Source organism: Peromyscus leucopus, chromosome 5, assembly GCF_004664715.2.
Source record: "Peromyscus leucopus breed LL Stock chromosome 5, UCI_PerLeu_2.1, whole genome shotgun sequence".
In the NCBI taxonomy this organism is placed as follows: domain Eukaryota; kingdom Metazoa; phylum Chordata; class Mammalia; order Rodentia; family Cricetidae; genus Peromyscus; species Peromyscus leucopus.
This window is the reverse complement of record NC_051067.1, coordinates 125,836,111-125,854,988: the sequence shown is the minus strand read 5'-3', so window position 1 is coordinate 125,854,988 and position 18,878 is coordinate 125,836,111. Positions and strand designations below refer to the sequence as shown.

The 18,878-nt window shown below is 53.2% G+C and overlaps 1 protein-coding gene and 1 non-coding gene across 2 annotated transcripts; one reads left to right on the top strand and one right to left on the bottom strand.

Moving 5' to 3' along the window:
• Nucleotides 1–629: 629 nt before the first annotated feature.
• Nucleotides 630–18,172, bottom strand: Cpne7 (copine 7). Its single transcript, XM_028880882.2, has 15 exons — nt 17,875–18,172; nt 15,949–16,131; nt 12,043–12,117; nt 11,766–11,840; nt 10,924–11,007; nt 10,197–10,286; nt 9,881–9,979; nt 9,180–9,266; nt 8,832–8,891; nt 7,918–8,051; nt 7,106–7,160; nt 6,586–6,637; nt 6,385–6,518; nt 1,830–2,066; nt 630–1,238 (listed from the first exon to the last, which is right to left on the bottom strand). The coding sequence occupies exons 1-15, from the start codon at nt 18,040–18,042 to the stop codon at nt 1,101–1,103; spliced, it is 1,671 nt and encodes a 556-aa protein (XP_028736715.1). The 5' UTR covers nt 18,043–18,172; the 3' UTR covers nt 630–1,100.
• On the top strand, nt 5,326–5,406 carry Trnaa-agc. The gene has a single exon. It is a non-coding gene; the product is annotated as a tRNA-Ala (tRNA).
• Nucleotides 18,173–18,878: the final 706 nt, after the last annotated feature.

The window sequence follows — 18,878 nt, the reverse complement described above, 5'->3', positions numbered from 1 at the left end:
GGCTTGGATCCCAGGCCCCTTGGCTTCACCAAAGAACTCAAGCAAGATTTCCAGGAACTGCTGGGCTCTTGCACTGGGGGGACAGGGTCTGACCTGGGGTAACACCCTGGGCCCACAGCCTCTCACCCTGCCGGGGCTCTACCTCCCCATATACCCATGGATAGTATATTCCTCTGGTGTCCTCTCTGTCCCCAAAGAGACCAAAATCCACCGGCCCTTCTGGAATCGTAGCCAGGTTACCATGGTGATGCCTATTATCTGGGCTTAACGGGAGATGAATCAGTAGCTAAAAATAAACCCTAGAGTGGATAGATAGATTGATAGGTGGGTGGGTCTGATTCAGGATTGGGACAATTTGTTTTTCTCAGATAAGATAATTGAGAGGAAATCTCAATTAGAAATCCACCCCCACTCAGACAGGTGGAAGCTGCCCTCAGCCAACAGCTTGAGGCACATGGTGAATCCTGAGTGCCAGCCAAAGTCACTCAGGACTGCTGACATGTTAGCAGATATTGGCTGAGGGGACCTAAAGACCAGGCCCACAATCCTTACTGTTGTGGGTGACCTGATGAGCCTGATTCTAGGGACATTCACACCAGATCCCCTGAAGCAAGAAAGGCACAAGGATGTGAGGATAAAGGGATACTTTATTAGACCCAAAGCCACCTCCCGCAGACCCTGCAGGCCCCAGGGTCTCAGGTATGGGCACAGGTGGGGGTGACGCCAGACAGGACAGAGAAACCTATGGGACAGCGTGCCTAGGCCGAGGTGTCCTCAAGGGTTGGGGCGCTGCCTCTCCCCGCAGAATCAAACGACACCACCCCTTCACCCAGGGAGGCACTCCACAGCTGAGCTGTCAGGGCCCCTCCAGTTCTCTCAGCATACCCTGCTCCATGCCTGTTGGGTGCAGAGGAGGCGCAGGCATGGGGGAGCTGCTGATTCCTGTCACTCCATGAGGCCTGGATTTCTTCATCTCGGGGAGTAGGCCACCGGCCCGGACCAGCAGAACACAGGAGTAGGGCTGGGGCCTGGGCCAGGTGATGAGCTTCTGGGGGTGCTGCAGGAGGACTTGTTGCTCAGGGCCCCCTCGCCTGGCACCCTCATGGTGCTGAGCTGGGACCAGCCCCTCCAGGTTGGGCACCAAGGCTGCGTGGAGGCAGTTCCTTGTGGCTGTAATACTCAACCACCTGCTTGGGCACCTCGGCCAACACACACTTGGCCAGGGCTGCAGGGGACGCCTGGGTACAGAGACAAGATGGTTACATCTGAGGGCCTTCCATAGCCTCATCCCCCTATCTGGGTCATAGTCCCAGGGCTCAAATCCACTTAAGGGACACGTGACTTGGCAGTCAGCTGAGCTTCCGCTAAAGACACAGGCTGCAAATGCAACCACCAAGCCCCTCACTGTTATAGCGAGAGCTGATGGAGGTGCCCGCTCTGTCCCCGGTACGTCTGTGCTGGGGTCCCCAGCACAACAGGAAATGGCACGCGCTGAAGGCGAAGTGGGGCCGGGTATCAACCTCGTGTGTGAGAGAATCCATGTGATGTGTTTACTGTGGAGTGACCATGGGGAGCTGTGTGCCGGGTCCACAGGACCCCCCCCCTCCACCTCGTGTCATAGATATTATGGTCAGAAGTTCACTGCTCAGGCACTGGTCAGGCTGGAGAAAAAAGACTGACTAGGGAACCATCCCCAGGGGCTGCTCTTTGGCTGGGCACACACACAGAATGGGGCCACATTCTGAGCAGGAAAGCCACGTAGGCATGGAGCAGTGGGTATCACCCCCAGGACCCAACCCTCCGTGCCACCCCCCCTCCCAGGCACTCACGTTCTTGAGTTCACGGAAGGGCACAAACTGGACGATGTCACGGAGCGCGGGCTCCCCGCGTGGGGAACGCAGGACTCCATCGTCCCCGTCTAGGATCTGCATATCAGTGAAGTCAGCATTGCCCACCCCAACGATGATGACGGACATGGGCAGGTGGGAGGCGCGGACAATGGCCTCTCGGGTGTCTGACATGTCAGTTACCACACCGTCCGTGAGGATCAGGAGTATGTAGTATTGCTGGAGGCACAGGGAAGAAGTGGGGGTGCTAGTCTCTGGGTCCTCCCAAGCCGCACACGTCACCTCCAGCTCCAGCCCCCACCGGGAGGGGCCCCTACTGTGGGTAGCTCTGCAGCGCCCAGGCTTTTCTAAAACTGTTTTTGCTGAAGCACAACACAGTACTTATCACACTCCCAAAGGTAAATTCCGATTGGCCACTATGCAGAGTAAAGCTCAGTGCTCTACCCATCATTGCCAAATGGCCAGTGACTCTGAGAGGGGCACTGAGAATCTACTTTACAGACAAGGCCACCAAAGCAGGGCTTGAACCCAGGTCTGACACCAGAGGAGGACTCCCGGGTGAAGAGGGCTCCAACACCCTCATACCAGGGTGCCCTGTCCATGCTTCAAGAATGACAAGAGGGGGACTTGTTCCACATAGAAGTCCATTCTCGTTGTCAAGAATACTACACCCAGCCAGGTGGGATGGTACAGGCCTTTAATCCCAGTGCTAGGGAAGCAGAGGCGAGCTGATCTCTGAATTGGGGGCCAGCCGGGAATACATATAGAGATCCTGTCTTAAAAAACAAACAACAGCCAGACCTACACAGAGAAACCCTGTCTCAAAAAACCAATCAACCAACCAACAAACAGACCCCCACCATCATTTTCCCTAAAAACTTGGACAACAGAGCTGGAAAGATGGCTCAGAACCTGGGTTTGATTCTCAGCACCCACACGGGGGCTCACAACCATCTGTAACTCCCGTTCCAGCAGATCCTACACCCTTCTTCTGGCCTCTGTGGGCACATGATGCACAGACACACATGCAGAGAGAACACTCATACACATACAGTAAACATCACAAAAATTGTTTAAACACTTGGACAGTTGGGGTTAGAGAGATGGTCAGGGGTTAAGAGCACAGGCTACTCTTCCAGAGGACATGGATTCATTCCCACCATTCCCATAGGGGTTCACAACCATCTGTAAATCCAGTTTCAGAGAAGCTGATGCCCTCTGACCTCTGTAGACACCAGGCACACACTTGGAGTACAGACTTGCATATAGGCAAAATCCACACATATAACATTTTAAAAAATAGAAGCTATAAAATTAAAAAAAAAAAAACAAAACTATGTTAGGCAGCTGGATCTCTGAGTTCAAGACCAGCCTGGTCTACAGAGTGAGTTCCAAGACAGCTAGGGCTACACAGAGAAATCCTGTCTCAAAAAAACCTAAATAGATAGATAGATAGATAAATAGATAGAGAGATAGAGAGAGAGACTACATGTGGTGGTAGCTCACACTTGTAATTCTAGCACTCAAGAGGTTGAGGCAGAGAAGCTGCTGCAAGTTCAAGGTTAGCCTAGACTACATAGTGAGTTCGAGGCCAGCCTGGGTTACAGAGTGAGGACCTGTCTCAAATGAACAAACAAAACAATCCCCACTAAAAACAAAACAAAACTTTCCTAGGCTAGCAGTGAAGTTTCTGCCCACTGTGCAAAAACTGGACTCAATGCCCCAACACCTAACACAAATGAAGGTGTCCTGAAGGTGACGCTCATGCTGTGGTCGTAAGAGGGTGACCTCGGTGCACAGAAGAGGGTGTCCCTATATCCTGATGTCTGAGGAACAGAGTTGCAATCTGAAAGAATTCACCAGTAATTAGCCAGCACTGTGGCACACACTTAAATCTCAGCACTCAGGAGGCAGAGGCCAGGGGATTGCTGCAAGTTTGAGGCCAGCCTGGTCTCCATAGAAAGTTTTAGGCTAGCCAGGGCTACACAGCAAGATTTGTCTCAATGATTAAACAAACAAACACAAAATAAACCTGACTGTAATTTCAGCACTCGGGAGGCTGAGGTAAGCAGAACCGCAATTTTACGGTCAGCCTGGACTAAACAGCAAGGTTTTGTCTCAAACACGCATGTGTGTGCACACATGTACACCCATGAAATGCATGTGTGAGTAGAACTGGCATTTCTAAAAGCACCATTCAGTATTTAACAGCATAACTTAAAACACATAAGCAAGCAGGAATAGAGTTTCCCTGTGAAGTTAAGAAAAAAAGAAGAAAAAAAAAGGAGGAAACTCAGGTTATTTGCAAAAAGGGAGAAGGAAAGGAATGTGGGAATGTCCTCAAAACTTTCATTGGTTAGCAACCGCACTAACACCTCCACCCTTTAACACAGTTCCTCATGCTGTGGTCACCCCCAACCATAAATTTTTGTTGCTATTTCATAACTGTAATTTTGCTACTCTTATGAATCATAATGTAAATATCTCTGTTTTCTGGTGGTCTTAGGTGACCCCTGTGAGAGGGTTATTTCACCCCAAAGGGGTCGTGACCCACATGTTGAGAACCACTATTATAGCCAGCCAGTTAAAATAGTCATAATCATACATTTTTCAGGTGTGTGTATTTTATTACAACAAAATAGCTAAACCAAATTTTTACAAAATACAAGCCAAATGAAGCAGAGCGCCTGTGCCATAAAGGGGTCCTGGAAAAGGGTGTAACAGAGTGGTGTTGTGACTTTCCTCTAAGTCCAAAATTAACTCGAGTGAAAATGTTTAAATTCAGGCAAGAGACAGATGGGGCATTTGTTGAGCTGGAGATGGATCTATGGGAGTCATTTTGTGATTTCTTATTTTTAAAATAAAAAAATAGATTATCACTGTATGTGATGCACACGTGGAAGCCAGGGGTCAACTCTCTGGCTTGCCCCTCCCCCCATGTGGATTCTGGGGACCAAGCTCAGGTCAGCAGACTTGCATGGCAAGTCCCACTTTGAAATTTCCTTACTTTTGGAAAACATTATGAGACCTCGGCTCTTTTAGCTGTTGTTGCTGTTTTGTTTTGGCTTGGTTTGGTTTTCCCACACAGGGTTTCTCTGTGTAGCCTTGGCCATCCTGGAACTCATTTTGTAAATCAGGCTGGCTTGTAATTTACAGACATCCACCTGCCTCTGCCTCCTGAGTGCTGGGATTAAAGACGTGCACCACCACCAACTGGCTTGAGACCTCAACTTTTAAAAAAGTTTTTTTCCAAGGAAAACAAAAAGCATAAAAGTTATTGCAAAAGAAGGGGAACCCTGATCAGAAGACATACTGGCCAGGTTCACCACATCCAGTCTGGGCAGCACCCGACTAGAACCCTGGATGATAGATACCTGTGGGAGCCCCTCCTTCCTGGAGCAGAGAGGAAGCCTGAATGTCAGCCAGGAGAGGCTCCACTGCCTGAAGTGTGCCACAATCCCTACACAAAGGTTAGGCTTCTGGGGTTGGGGATTTAGCTCAGTGGTAGAGCGCTTGCCTAGCAAGCACAAGGCCCTGGGTTCGATTCTCAGCTCCAAAAAAAAAAAAAAGTTAGGCTTCAGGCCTCTGCACCCTCCCCCAGCCCAGAATGCAGTGGGCAGCAGGACTACTCATGACCAGAGTATGGGGGTCCAAGGCAGAATCTACAGAGGTCAAGATGATAGGAACATGCCAAAGTGAAGAAGATCCCGAGTCAGACCACACCTGGGAAGGATCTGGAGACAGGTAAGAATGTGGACCTGGAAGGACTAGAGAGCAGGAGGGGCTGCCTTCTTTGCTCTGCCAGACACGTGATATACAGAGGACCCTCCACGCTGCAGATACTGGAAATGTGGATAGTTAAGGAGGAAGGTGATATTAAGCTACAGCCTCTCCAATGGTTCAGAAGGACACTTAGAACATACACAGAAGGGATGGGGGCAGGAAGAGGTGGAAAGAAGGAGAGGATAAAAGGGACCAGGAAGGGGGAGGGAAAAGGGAAGGAAGAGAGGGACAAACTGGTAAATACTATGACCAAGTGGAGACCAGGAGTCATGCCCTAGTCTGGTCCCTTGCAAATATGACGTTCTTTTCCAAAATGAAAAGCCAAAAGGAAGCAATAGGACAACCGAGTCTCAGCAACACACACAGGGCTACAAAGCAGAACGTAATCCTAAGGAAAATGCTACAGATGCGCACGGAGGATGCCTCAACAGTTATCTAATTCCTGCCGTCTGGTGCAAAGGGACAGGAGGCAGGGGAAACTGAGGTAAACCAGTGTCTGTTCCTGACAGCTGAGGGCTGATTTTGAAGTGATTCATTCGGTCCTTTGCCCAAAATAAACACTGACTGCCTGGGGCTTTGAGAGAGCCATAGCTAACAAGCTGAGCTCGTCCCTCATCCAGCCCCACACTGCTTGGCTGCCTTGGCACTGGACTGTACCCAAATAGCTGCTTCCCTGGCTCTTAGCCACTACTACACACACAGTTAGACTGCTTCCACAGCTGGATGCATGCAGCCCGTGTCCTCAGTCACCTACAGAGGCCTCCCCTGTGCGCTCCTCAGCTGCTGCCATGCGGGCCACCTTGGAGATGATGGGTGCCACGTTGGTGGGGCCATAGAGCTGGACCTTAGGCAGGCAGTTCTGGTAAGCTTCCACCACGCCCTGGATTCCTGTAGGGGAGAGAGGAGTGAGCCTGGCCCAATATACGGCTACACCAAACCCACCACCAGCTCCTACCTTCACATTCATCATCCTCAGGGTTGAAATTGATGGCAAAGTCGTGGGACACCTAGGTGAGGACAAGAGTCAGCCAGGACCTTCCCAGAACCCACTTATTCCCACTTACTGGGAGAAGAATGGTTTGTAGCTCTTGGGGCCCATGTAAGAAGATCTCCATAGAGAGAGGAAGCCAAGAAGGAGGCAGACAGATAGACGAATGTTGGGCAATTACTTTGGCACCTGGACCCAACAATAACTACATATTCTAAGGTACATTAACCAATAAATCCCCTCTCCTGCTACATTTTTATACGTAAGCAGTATTGAATTGTCACCGAGTCTCTCTGATAGGAGCATGGGGGGTGCCCATCTGGACCATTGGCCAGAGTCTCCCCTCCCTCCACCCCCATCCCAAAAGGGAACGGTGGCAACCAGGGTTCTTGTATCCAGGACACTCCTGCCTGGGGAGGTGAAGGCACTAGAGGCCTAGGCAGATGCACGGGCGTAGGAATAGGGCCCAAGCCCAGGGCCCTCCTACCTCATACTTGGGAGGGATCCGGGCTCCAAATCCCAAAGCAGAAAATCGCTTGTCACTGGAAAAGAGGTGGAGTTGATAACTCCGGGTACCTGGCCCCCAAAGGCGAGTCAAGGTAGACACTGGACAGAGACTAGGAGGCCTGGGCCTTGCTGGGCCAGGAATAGGGGTCATAGGCATGCCACATCGGGGGAAACAGAGGCACTGAGCTGAAAACCATCATGGGCACAGGCAGGAAACGGTAGAATTGACAGTAGAGGGATGGAACTGCTCCCGGGTTCTTCCCTCCAGGCCTGAAGGCCCTGCTTAGGGGGCTTTCTGGCCTGAGGTGGTGTCTTCTGAAGGGAACCAACTCTGACCCCACTATATTCCTCTGCTCTCCCCACAGAGAGGGAGGGATCTATGGGCAGGGGGCTCTGGGTGGGGCTCTGGGCCATGGTGAGGATCTCAGAGCCCCAGCCACCTGAGTTTGCACTTAGCCTCTGCCTAGCTAGTCACCTCAACCTCTGTGAGTGTGTTTTCTGCTCTATAAAATGATTTCCAATCAATCCCCAGGCTGTGTCACAGTGAAGCGGTGTGTGGCCATGTTAGAGATGTAACACATCACCCCCATCCCCTGAAGGTTCTGTACCCACTGCCGGGGTCACTTGAGATGGCTGTCTGGTGGGTACACTGTCTGCCTCCACTGGGTTGCTGCGAAGATGTTCCCACTCTTGCTGGAGCTGACCTCTCTGGCACGTCATGTGTCAATCACAGCACCACTTCAGAAAAGCCCCCAAGCCCAACTGGGCCCAGAGAGATGGGTGGGGCCGCACCTGTCATAGTCCTGGCAGACCTCGCCCACGGCCACCAGTGCCCTGAGGTACTCGTTGGGCTGGTAAGGGTTGATGTGGTGGAGGGAGCAGCTGTTCCTTGGGTCACCGTTGGAGGCTGTGAAGTCGATGGCTACCTGCAAGGGCCAGGATGGTGAGCTTCAGTGTGCACCTGCACTGGACAGGCAGAGGGTACCCAAGCCCAGCTTGTTGTCAGGAACCTAGCATCTCAGTTTCGCCAGCTCTTTGCAAACTTGACTGTTCACTGGAATGACTCATGTTCCCCCAGGACATGAGGGGGCTACTCAGACCCTGAAAACCGTAAGTATCATCTTGGAATCCCAGGATGACATTGACCCTATCCTCTGGGAGAATCTCTGAGCTGAATTCCACTCAGAGGGACAAGGGCCATGCAAACACTCTCTCTTCCCAACTACTACTCTCTTAGCCTAGTCCCCTCTGTGCCTTCCGCCTCATCATCCTCAAGGCCACTTTGGGTGTGGCTCTGTTCAGCAGCCCAGGCAGCAGAGTCTGTGACGGCCTCCCCTAGACCTTCTGTCCAGACTACTTCTGTCTGTGATCTGCCCAAGGCTAAGCCAGCTGGACTCTGCAGCCCTTGTTAGCCAAGTGCTCACTCCTGTTTTCCTCTTTAAGGCTGTTTGTTTTTCTCCTGACCCTGTGATTTTGCAGAAGGTAAGCCCTGGATGCTGCCATGGGATGGTGGCCCAGAGCTGGTCCTGAACTCCTGCATCCTATCCCTGGTCGGCATAAAGGGAAAGACACAGGGAAATGTGGATGAAAAATGAACAGTGCCCAGGAACCGGCCACTCTCTGTACATGGACTGGGGTCCAGGGGCTTGACAGAAGTCCTGCCCCGTTGGCTGAGGGCAGCATGGAGGGCAGGACCCATGACTCACCGTGCAGTGGATCTGGCAGCCACCCATGATGTAATCCAGGAAGGAGTGGACCCTGTGGAGCTTCCAGGCAATGCCGTTGGCAAAACCACTCATGACCCTTCACCCCACCCTGCTCCACCCAGGCCTGTGTCCGTGGGGGAGGGAGCCTACTGGACATCTCTCCCCAAGGCACTATAATCTGGGGGGGCATCTTCCTCCTCCCTCCCCCTTCCCAGGTATTTTGAGATCCCACCGTGAAGCCCACCAGTCCTCAGAACTGTATCTTTGAGAACCATCTGACAACGTGGAGAAGCTAATCCCACCAACTCATCCCCCTAGGGGCTCCGGGCAACACTGAGGCTCACTCACCTTCAGGTCTGTCAGGACCACCACCCCAGAATTCTTGTAATTGCGCTTCTTCTGTTTGTACTTGGCATTCACACAGTCCCACTGGGCCTGGGACAGAGACAGGGACAGGCAGAAACTCCACCCAGAGCAGCAGTATCCCAGGCCTCTCCCACAGAGGGGCCAGGAGCCCCTGAAAGTCCCAGCACTGCTGGTGACCTCACACTCCACAAGACTATCTCCAGCAGTGAGTACAAGGCCCATGCTGCCCGTGGGGGTCAGGGATGGCCTCTGTGGGGACATACCCATTCCACAAGGGGAGCATTCAAGCACACAAAGGAGCCATGTAGATGAGACCGTGACCAAGGAAGGGGCCCGGGTTAGACCCTGCACACACTGCAGTCTTGGCACTATGGTCAGCCTGTAGATCTTCCCAAGGGACACCAGGGCCCAAGAAGGAGCCCAAGGCAACTCTCCCACCATACCCACCCGGCTTCAGAGGCTAGGCAGGTCCCGGGAAGGGTGCCCCTCCCACCTTGACACACAAATGGACATGGTTGCTCACATGGCCACTTGCTCGCAGGCCCCTGTTCTAGTCACAGGGGTGGGCGTCACTGCTCTCTGTCACCTTCATGTCTTCGCTGGGGTGGGGTAGAATAACCAGCCTCCCAGAGACCCACTGGACCGAGCCAGAACCTGCGGCCCGAGGTGGGCCAGCAACTCACCTGCTCCTCCTCGAAGGCCTTCTGCATCTCTGTGAAGGTGGTGGTGAACTCGCCGATGAAGTCATGCTTCCCTCGAGAGTCATAGTCCCAGACCAGGCACTGGGGAGCCAGGTCTCCCTCTCAGTGGGCCGTTGCTCAGAGGACCTGCGGCCCTTCCAGCCCCAGCCAGGCTCTCGTTCATCACTCCCCTTCCCCAGAGAACGGAGAACGGGACACCTGCCCATGGGTTCTGGCCTCACCCTATGGCTATGTCCCACTCCCCCACCCCCTCCACCCCTGACCTCACTTCCTGTTCTGTCTCCTGCTCCATCCCCACCTTCAGAGGCCGCGTCTCCTCGCAGCTGCAGAGGGAATTCAGTGACAACTTGAAGGATTCCCACACTGGGTTCAGGTTATTCTTCACTACCTGTGGGCCGGAAAAGGCTGACTTGGGTGGGAACCCCAAGGGAGCTAGGGCCCTGGGGAGCCATGGGGTCCTTAGGTCATGGGTCCCTTAGCCAGGGTACAGGGTTCTCAGCTGCCAAGGGCCACTTGAGTGGCAGCCTGTACCCGGCCCCATGGAGACGATGAGTGTCCGGAGACTAGGTTCATTTCAGGCTCCAAACAGGACTGGGTGTAGCCCAGATCTTCCTGCTCTCCATTCCCTCCACCCCTGACCCTAATAGCTTCTGCCTCACTCCAGCCCCCCACCCCCGGGCTGTTTTCTCCTTAAATAGATTCTCTTCACTCAAATTAATTTGTCTCAAAAGGAAACTCTCTCCCTGCTGTAACTAAAATCCTGTTTCCCGGCAGGAGGAAGCAGGTATGCCTAAAAATAGGAACGGTAACAACAAAGCTGCCACGCTAAATTTGGGCGGACAGAAAGCCAAGTCCACCCAGCTGTTCCATCCATCGAAAGAGAGTCAAGGGTCTTGGAGGTAAAGACTCCACAGCCACATGGTTGGAGTATCCCCCTGTCCCCTCTCTGAGAGGATGCTGGGCCCTTTTCCGTCACTTCACTGGACCCCTGAAGCCCCTCTGTCATCAGGCAGCGGGCTCCTCACCTCTGTCCTGTACACCAGCTGCTCACTCCCGTCATCGTTGACCCGATACAACTCTAGGAAGGGGTCCGACTTGCTGAAGAGGTCCTGGAGCATCAAAGGATGTGCTGGCAAGGGGGCTAGCCGGCTCTGGGCTGGAGGACGGCTCCATCCCTTACGGCTGGAGGCCGGCTTCAGCCCCTGCAGTCGGTGTTCCATCCCTTCCCCACAGACTCAATCTCCCCAGGCATAAAATAAGTTTCAAACATTCCTGGAGAGCCCACAGTGAGACGAGCTCGCCCTGTGGAGCCTTCAATGGCTTCTGAAGTGCCCACGGGGACCCCAGGTGTGTTTCCCCAGCCCTCGCCCTGCTACCCCTCACTCCTGCCGCCTGGAGGAGTCTAACTGGTTGTTCACACCCCACCCACTCACTCTTGACTGTCTCAGCTTAAATGTCTCTCAAAGGGGACAGATACCTACCTATTCAGGGTCAGCCCCCACCCCATGCGAAGAACCTATGAACCAGGCTCTGTCCTCCCTCCCCATCATTACACATGCACCCTGCCAGAGGTAGCTTGGTGACCACATGCCACACGCGATGCAGAACAGTGCTTTCTACCCATAGCGCAGAGTGTATGTGTATGTGGTGGGAGGTGATGACGGTGATGACTGTAAAATGTAACAGTTAACCGTGCACACAGTGACTAGGCCAAGACTGTGACAGCAGCATGCCAAGGACGCCACACACAGCCACCACGTCACTTGTTTCTGAAGCTTAGAGGCCAGTGCTGAGCAGGAACCAGGTTTTCACAAGGAGCCAGCCTGCAGGAGGCTCAGAGCCCTACATGCATGGATCCCAGCCTCACCTTGTCGTCCAGCTTCCGGGCTTGGAAGGAGAGCTCCACATAGCCGTTGTTCCCAGAGATGTCCTCGGCTATCACCTGAGTGTGTCACATGGGGTCTGTGGGCTCCAGGCCTCCGCTCTCATCCTCTCGCCTCAGCTGCCACTGGCCCTGAGGGGGCTCTGGTCTCTCCTAGCAGCTCCACAGCTACAGTCCGTCTGAGGCCTCCCTATTTACCTCCTCCCAGGACACCCCTCCCCCAAGCCCCTCGGGAAGGAAAGACCTCGGCTCTGGGGCTCACCGTGATGGTGGATTTGCCAGCGTTTCTGCCGAATCTCAACAGCAACGGGCGCGTCATTTTCTTCTGGGCCACAATCTGGAAACCAAGGAAGTCAGCGGGGAGAAGGGAGGAAGAGGACGGTTCTCGGCCTCCCTAGGATCCTATCTCCGCTCTCACTGGCTCCCCACCGTCCCCTGGGCTCCGGTGGCCTTCCTGCTGCTGCCAGAATGTGCTACTTGACATCTGTGCGCCACTTCTGATTTCCACCACTCCTGGGCCAACCTATCACCTGCCTGTGGGACACACACATCACACAGTTGGCAGATGTGCAGGGCACCAGAAGCAGATTCGTTAGGACATCAACCCTCAGTCAGGACCTCACTGTTCAGCTGGCTTTATTCTACTCTTTGGCTTGGGAACGAAAACCCTCGTAGGGTGGCTGGTTGAATAGCTCTGAGCCCCGCCCTGGATCCCTACTGTCCCAAACAAGTCAGGGTGGCCCTGGGGTGGCGGAAGAAGCACACTTGACTTTTCTGCAAGGCACATAGAGAGGGCCATTCAGATGTGAGCCCCAGTGCTCAGTTCCTAGAGAATTCATCTCCCAGCTTGGCCTCCCCTCCTCACCTGTCCCACTGGGCAGATAGCTCACCCATGGAGCAATGCACCCCTAACTTAAGGAAGGAGATGACTTCACACAGCCCAGGCTGCACAGAGCATAGCACCTGGCCAGCAGGGAACAGAGTCTAAGAGGCAAGATTGAGTAAACCCTCTTGGGTAGCATGCCCTGGTCTAAATAACAGCCTTCACGTCTCCCTGGAGAAATCAGTGGCTCTGTGTGTGAAGGTCCAAGATGGTTCTGTTTACAGGGTAGCTATCACCTTGACTTTCAGGGGTGCCGTCTGCTTCACATTTGCTACTGGTTGGTGGACACCAGGGGATGATGGTAGAAAGAGCTAGAGATTGTGGTACCTGACAAGTAGCCGAGCTGAATTCAGTGCAGACAGCACACAAAGATGTGTTTAAGTATAGAATCTGTATGTGCCCATCTGCATGTGGCCACATACGTCTATATATGTTCCTGTAGCTCAGTCCTGCCTGGGCTGTGGTGCATGTGTGTGACGGTGTCTATGACTGTGCCATCTTCTGTAGGAACCTGGAAGGAATTGTACCCCACTCCATCTCAGTCTGTGTTGTGTAAAATGGGGTTGGCAAAAAGATCTAAAGAGAATGAGCCCTGACCAGGCAGTGACAGGGATGAGTCACCACATGATGCTGGAATGGAGGATCAGGCACCCAGAGCATGCCGTGTGGTTAACACACAGGAAACTCAAGAACAGAAACAGCCAGGGGTCTGGCAGGCAAGGGCAGCCTCAGGGTGACAGAAACGGTCATCTAGTCAGTAGACAGTCACAGGAAACCGTCCATCTCCGCGCCCTCATTTTGTTCTCTATAAACTACTCCTGAATGTAAAGGCCGTCCTGTGGCCGGTTGGGAAGGGTGTAGCACACAGCCCAGTGCATATGCACAGTAACTAGTAGCAGAAAGCGCTTGTCACATGGGCAGCAGATGAGAAAAGTTAAGGATAGCAGCTCCGGGCTGCCGGCGGAGTCCCCCAGGCAGGGCGCCCTCACGCACTACTCCCCTCAACCCCGGCTGCAAGGAAAAATATGGAGACCTCACCTTCCCTTGTGTGGAATAGAACCCAGAACCTCAAATGTTAGTTGCAAACATTGCCACTGAGCTATGTGCATCAGGCTCGGGTGCCGATGTGGAAAGACTCATGAAGAGAAAAAAAAACAAACCAGGTTGCAGAACAGTGTGGAGGGTGAGTGTGGTTTGGGGAGGCAGGGGGTAAGGAAGGAGGGAGGGAGGGAGGGAGGGAGAGGAAGTGGGGCGAGAAAAAGATTTTTAAGACGGGATCTTCAGCCAAAGCTGATGGGGAACTGGTGGTAATCCTCCTTCCTCAGCCTGCCGGGCTGGGATTAGAGGTGAGAGACACTACAGCTGCAGTTTCCTTTCTTTCATTCTCTCTTTCTTTCTTCTTTCTTTTTTTCTTGTGTTGAGACAAGATCTCAAATAGCTCAGACTGGTTTCATTTGACATGTGTCTGAGGATGGCCTTGAACTCCTGGCCTCCTGCCTTCAGCTCCCAAATGTTGGAATCACAGGCATGTACTACCTATCCTACCTGGTTTGTGGGAGGGAGTGAATGTGTGTTCGTGGATGTGTGGGTATGCACAGTGCCTCTCACTGAACCTGGAGCTAGATGGGTGGCCAACAAGCTCCAGTGACTCTCCTGCCTCCGTCCCTCAAAGCTGGAGACTTGGACTCGGGCCCTCGTGTTTGTGAGACCAGAACTCTTACCAGGTGAGGTATTTTCCCAGTCTCTCTCTCTGTCTCTCTGTCTCTGTCTCTGTCTCTGTCTCTGTCTCTCTCTCTCTCTCTCTCTCTCTCTCTCTCTCTCCAGTCTCATGTAATCTAAGTTGGTTTCAAATTCACCACATAGCTGAAGATGACCTTAATTTTTTTCTTTTTGAGACAGGATATCTTTATATAGCCTTGGCTAGAACTCACTATGTAGATCAGGCGGGTTGATTGAACTCACTATCTGCTTCTACCTCCTGAGTGCTGGGATTAAAAATTTGCACCACCGTGCCTGGTGACCTTAACTTTCTGATTCTTTCACCTCTATTTCTTTTTTTTTTTTTTTTTTTGGTTTTTCGAGACAGGGTTTCTCTGTGTAACAGCTCTGGCTGTCTTGGAACTCACTTGGTAGCCCAGGCTGGCCTTGAACTCACAGAGATCCGCCAGCCTCTGCCTCCCGAGTGCTGGGATTAAAGGCGTGTGCCACCACTGCCCAGCTTCACCTCTATTTCTTTTTATGTGGTGTTGGGGACATCTAACCCAGGGCTTTGTGCATGCTAGGCAAGCACTCTATCAAGTGAGGTACATTCCCACCTAGCTATTTTTAAGGAAAAAAATGTATGTTTATTCACTCATGTGAGAACACTTCTCTGAAATGGGTACAAAGACCTTGTGGCAGGGCTGGGCAGGGGCTGGAGGGAGACATGCCAGAGCAGGTCTACTGGAAACAGGAGCATATAACCCAGTTCAAAAAATATTAAAACTGGTGCGGTGCTGCGTGCCTGTAATTTCAGTGATTGGGAAATAGAAACAAGAGGATCAGAAATTCAGTGTCATCCTTGGCAACATGGGGTGTTCTGGGCCCACCTGAGCTATATGACATCCTGTTTACACACACACACACACACACACACACACACACACACACACACACACACGTATACACATTCCTAAAAAAAATAAACAAACACAAATTCTAGGAGAGATGGCTTAGCAGTTGAGAATACTGCTGCTCTTGCAGAGGATCCAGGTTTGGCTCCCAGCACCCACACATAGACTCACAACTATCTGTAACTCTGCTTCCAGAGGCTCTGACACCCTCTTCTGTTCTCCAAGGACACAGGAGCAACATGGTACACAGACACAGCTGCACGCAAAACACTCATACACATAAAATAAATACATTGTTAAAAATTGATAAAGGGCCAGGGTTGGTAGCACACACTTTTAATGCCAGTGCTTGGGAGGCAGAAACAGGTGGATCGCTATGAGTCTCAGGAGCAGTCAGGGCTACAAAATAAGACTGTCTAAAACAATCAACACAACTAATAAGAAAAAGTGGACGTGCTGGTGCACTCCTATAACAGCAGGACTCAGGAGGCTGAGGCAGGAGGATCTCAGCTTCAAAGACAGCCTGAGCTGTCTCAAACAAACAAGTGCTTTTAAAAAGAAGTGGAGATGAGCAGGGCCAGATGCTCATCCCTGCAGAATCCATGAGTTGAGGGCATCACCGGCCCTAGAAGCTCTTCCTACCCTCCTCCCTTCCAAGGTAATGGGTACTCACTTGCCCCAAGGTACACTCCATGCCCCCTAGGAAGTCGTCATCCTGGCAACTCAGCCCACTAGGCCCGTGGGTGTCATACACCTCAAACCGTAACTTCTGCACCTCCTCGAAGTAATAGTCGACAGTGAAGACCTTGGAGAACACGGGGTGCAGGCTGCTCTTTACCACCTCGGTTCTGTCCACCTGCAACAAGCCGTCACAAGCTACAATTTCTCTGTATCCTCTCATCTCATGCCCACCACTGCCTGCCTATCCCCACATTACAGATGATAAAACTGAGGCTCAAAGACCAGCAGGGTTCTGCCCAAGGACCCAGATGTCAGGGACAGAATTAGATTCCAGCTTTGGGTAGGACAAGCCCTGTGTGGAGACCTTTACCTAGCACTCAGCTGAATGGCAAGGAGATATATCCCTGCTGGAGGGCCTGTGTTCACCAGCCTCTCCCACTGAGTTCAGCACTGTCCTTAATATACCAATGAAAAGCTTTAGCTAATAGACTATCAAATCCCCTCACCATAGAGGCTTCTACCTATTTAAAAAAAAAAAAAAAAAAAAGGTCTGCATGGGCTCTTCCCAGAAATATATGCACCAGGCAGCAATCGGATCAAGCAACAAAATGTAATGGGAACACCCCGGCCACAAGATGATCCTTAAACAGCCTGGAGTAGCAGAAGCCTCCCAGGACCTTCTAGGCATTTAAACACATGGTTTGGGGCAGGCCCTTCGTCTTCAAGGTCAGTGAACCACAAGATTTCTCAGCCCCAGAACCTAAGAAATAAATACCCCGAGATGCCAGAGTAAATATGCAGAGCAGGTGTTAAGTGAGGTACCACCTCTTCACTGCCTGGATCCTCTGCTTGTCCTAGGTTCCCAGGCTAGCCTCACTGTAGTCACAGGGTCTGTCTAATACCTCTTTCTTGGCTCTTCTCCCCTGTTTCCTGCACATGACTGCCACAGCCAAGGCGGGCCCCGGAGCTGCTGGTGGCGGTGGGGGGAAGCACTCTTGCTTGGCTAGGGACTCAGGTCAAGTCTTTTATGCCTGTTAGGCCTCCCAGCTAAGGTGTGCCCGTTTCTCACTCCTGAGATGAAGCCAGTACCCCATGGAAGATGGTGACTGAGAATCGGGTTTTGTACAGCACAGAACATGGGCAATATCCCTGACACTGGCCCAGAACTAAGATCTGGGGACTAATGAAAGCTGGTGAGCACAGCGAAGCGCACTTCTCTGAAGATGCTGGCTAACCTGGGTTGATGGATGTCCAGCGGAAAAACCCCATGCTGGAGGCACGCACTCAGATCTGGGTCGGCAGGGGGCATTAAGGAGCGGGGAGGGGCTTGCTGTCCTCAACGGTAGCCACATGCAAATAATTTGCGATTTCGCCTACCCAATGAGAAGACAGGTGACAGGCTGGGCAGTCGGTCCTCTTGCCAGGGCCACTTGAAGCTGAACGATGGAGTCGCTGTCCAGCCCTGCCCAGCTCCATTCTACCCAACCAGCGAGGTCTAGCTAGCAGCCCCAACGCCACTGAGCACCCTACTTCAGGTGCCTCTGCTTCATGGGTGAGAAGCTCATAGTCATGGCAGCCAATGGAGGGGGACCCTGTGACCTTAGACAGCCCCTATACTAGCCTTAGGCAGTTTCCTCCCATTCCTGAGCCGCACTCCCTCCTGAGCTCACTAGTCTAGCCTGGGCGCTTCACGCTAGCGCTACAGTCCCAGCCTGAGCCCCTCAGCGGCACTTCGGGGCACTTTCCACCAAGGTCCCTTTTAGCAGCTGCTCCCTTGCTGCCCCGCCCTTCTCATAGCAGGTGGACACCTCCTCTTTTGCCCTAGCAGCCCCAGTTTCAGGACACCCTTGCCGGCACCCCAAATCTCAACTCACACTTAGCTCTTCAGGTCCCAGCTCCAGGACGCTGGCTGCCCTACCTGTAGCCACTGGCCCTGTGCCTGCTGCAGCAGCACCACGCTGGGGTCGGACTTGGTCAGCGGGTCCCGGTCCAGCAGGTGCCGACAGCTCAGCCGCAGCTCCACCTTCGAGGCGCAGGGTGCAGGCACCACCCCCGGGGCCACCGCTCGCTCCGAGTCCCCGCTCATGCTTCAGGCTCCGCACTCGAACCGGTGGGCGCCAGAGAAATGGTGGCTGGGCCAGGCGTGGCCGCGCTCCCCCGCACGCCCGCCGGGCGCGGGCACACGTGTCTCGGGCGGCCGCCACAGCGCGGGGGCTGTAGGGCGGCGATGCGGCGGGGAAGGGATGGAGGGGACCGCGAAGGGGCGGGGCCGGGGTGGGGCCATAGGAGAAAAGCACAGGGACTAAGCAAGGAGCAGATAGCCCGAGAGCGGTCCGTCCGTTGGAGCTGGGTTTCGATCCCCGCACTGGAGCTGAGAGATAGGGGTCTGGGTTGCAAGCAAGCTCTGGGATTGTGGTGTCTCTGCAGGGTTCATTCGGTCCTGGAGGCTCCGCACTACCGGAACCTAGGCACTGGGTTTGCGTCCAGACAGCCTCCGAGAGAGGCACAACCCACCCCAGGGTCACACCAAAGCTCTGCGCCCCTCTTAGGATTGTCGCCTGAATCATGAGCAACTTAGTGGGAGCTCACTGTTTGCACGGTGCAAGCAGGGCGCAAGAAGGGTGTCCCTGTCTCTCAGAATTTGTAGGCCCCGGGGTAGGCAAGGAGAGTTCTTGCCAATCTCTGGTCTATGGCTGAGGGTCAGAGAGGGACTAGGAATGTTCTCTCCCAGCTACTCTTACCTGACAGACCACAACCAACCCCCAGGTGGAAGGGAAGCATCATTACCCCTCCCTATCCTCCCCAGAGAAAGGCATTCGGAAGAGGAGGTGCTGACGACGACAGAAATTACCTCCCAGCCCATTCTCTTTGCCAATTTCTGCCTAAATATAGGGCCGAGACCTGACCAAAGTCATGGAGGTG

Bases quoted from the DNA above. Each gene is read 5' to 3' on its own strand.
- Cpne7 (XM_028880882.2), bottom strand. From the start codon at position 18,042: ATGAGCGGGGACTCGGAGCGAGCGGTGGCCCCGGGGGTGGTGCCTGCA. The intron at 6,638-7,105 runs GTAGGAGGGCCC...GTCCTCACCTAG, and splicing joins GGATCCCTCCCAAGTATGAG to GTGTCCCACGACTTTGCCAT. The intron at 2,067-6,384 runs GTAGGTGACTGA...CTGTGCCTCCAG, and splicing joins AGCGCACAGGGGAGGCCTCT to CAATACTACATACTCCTGAT.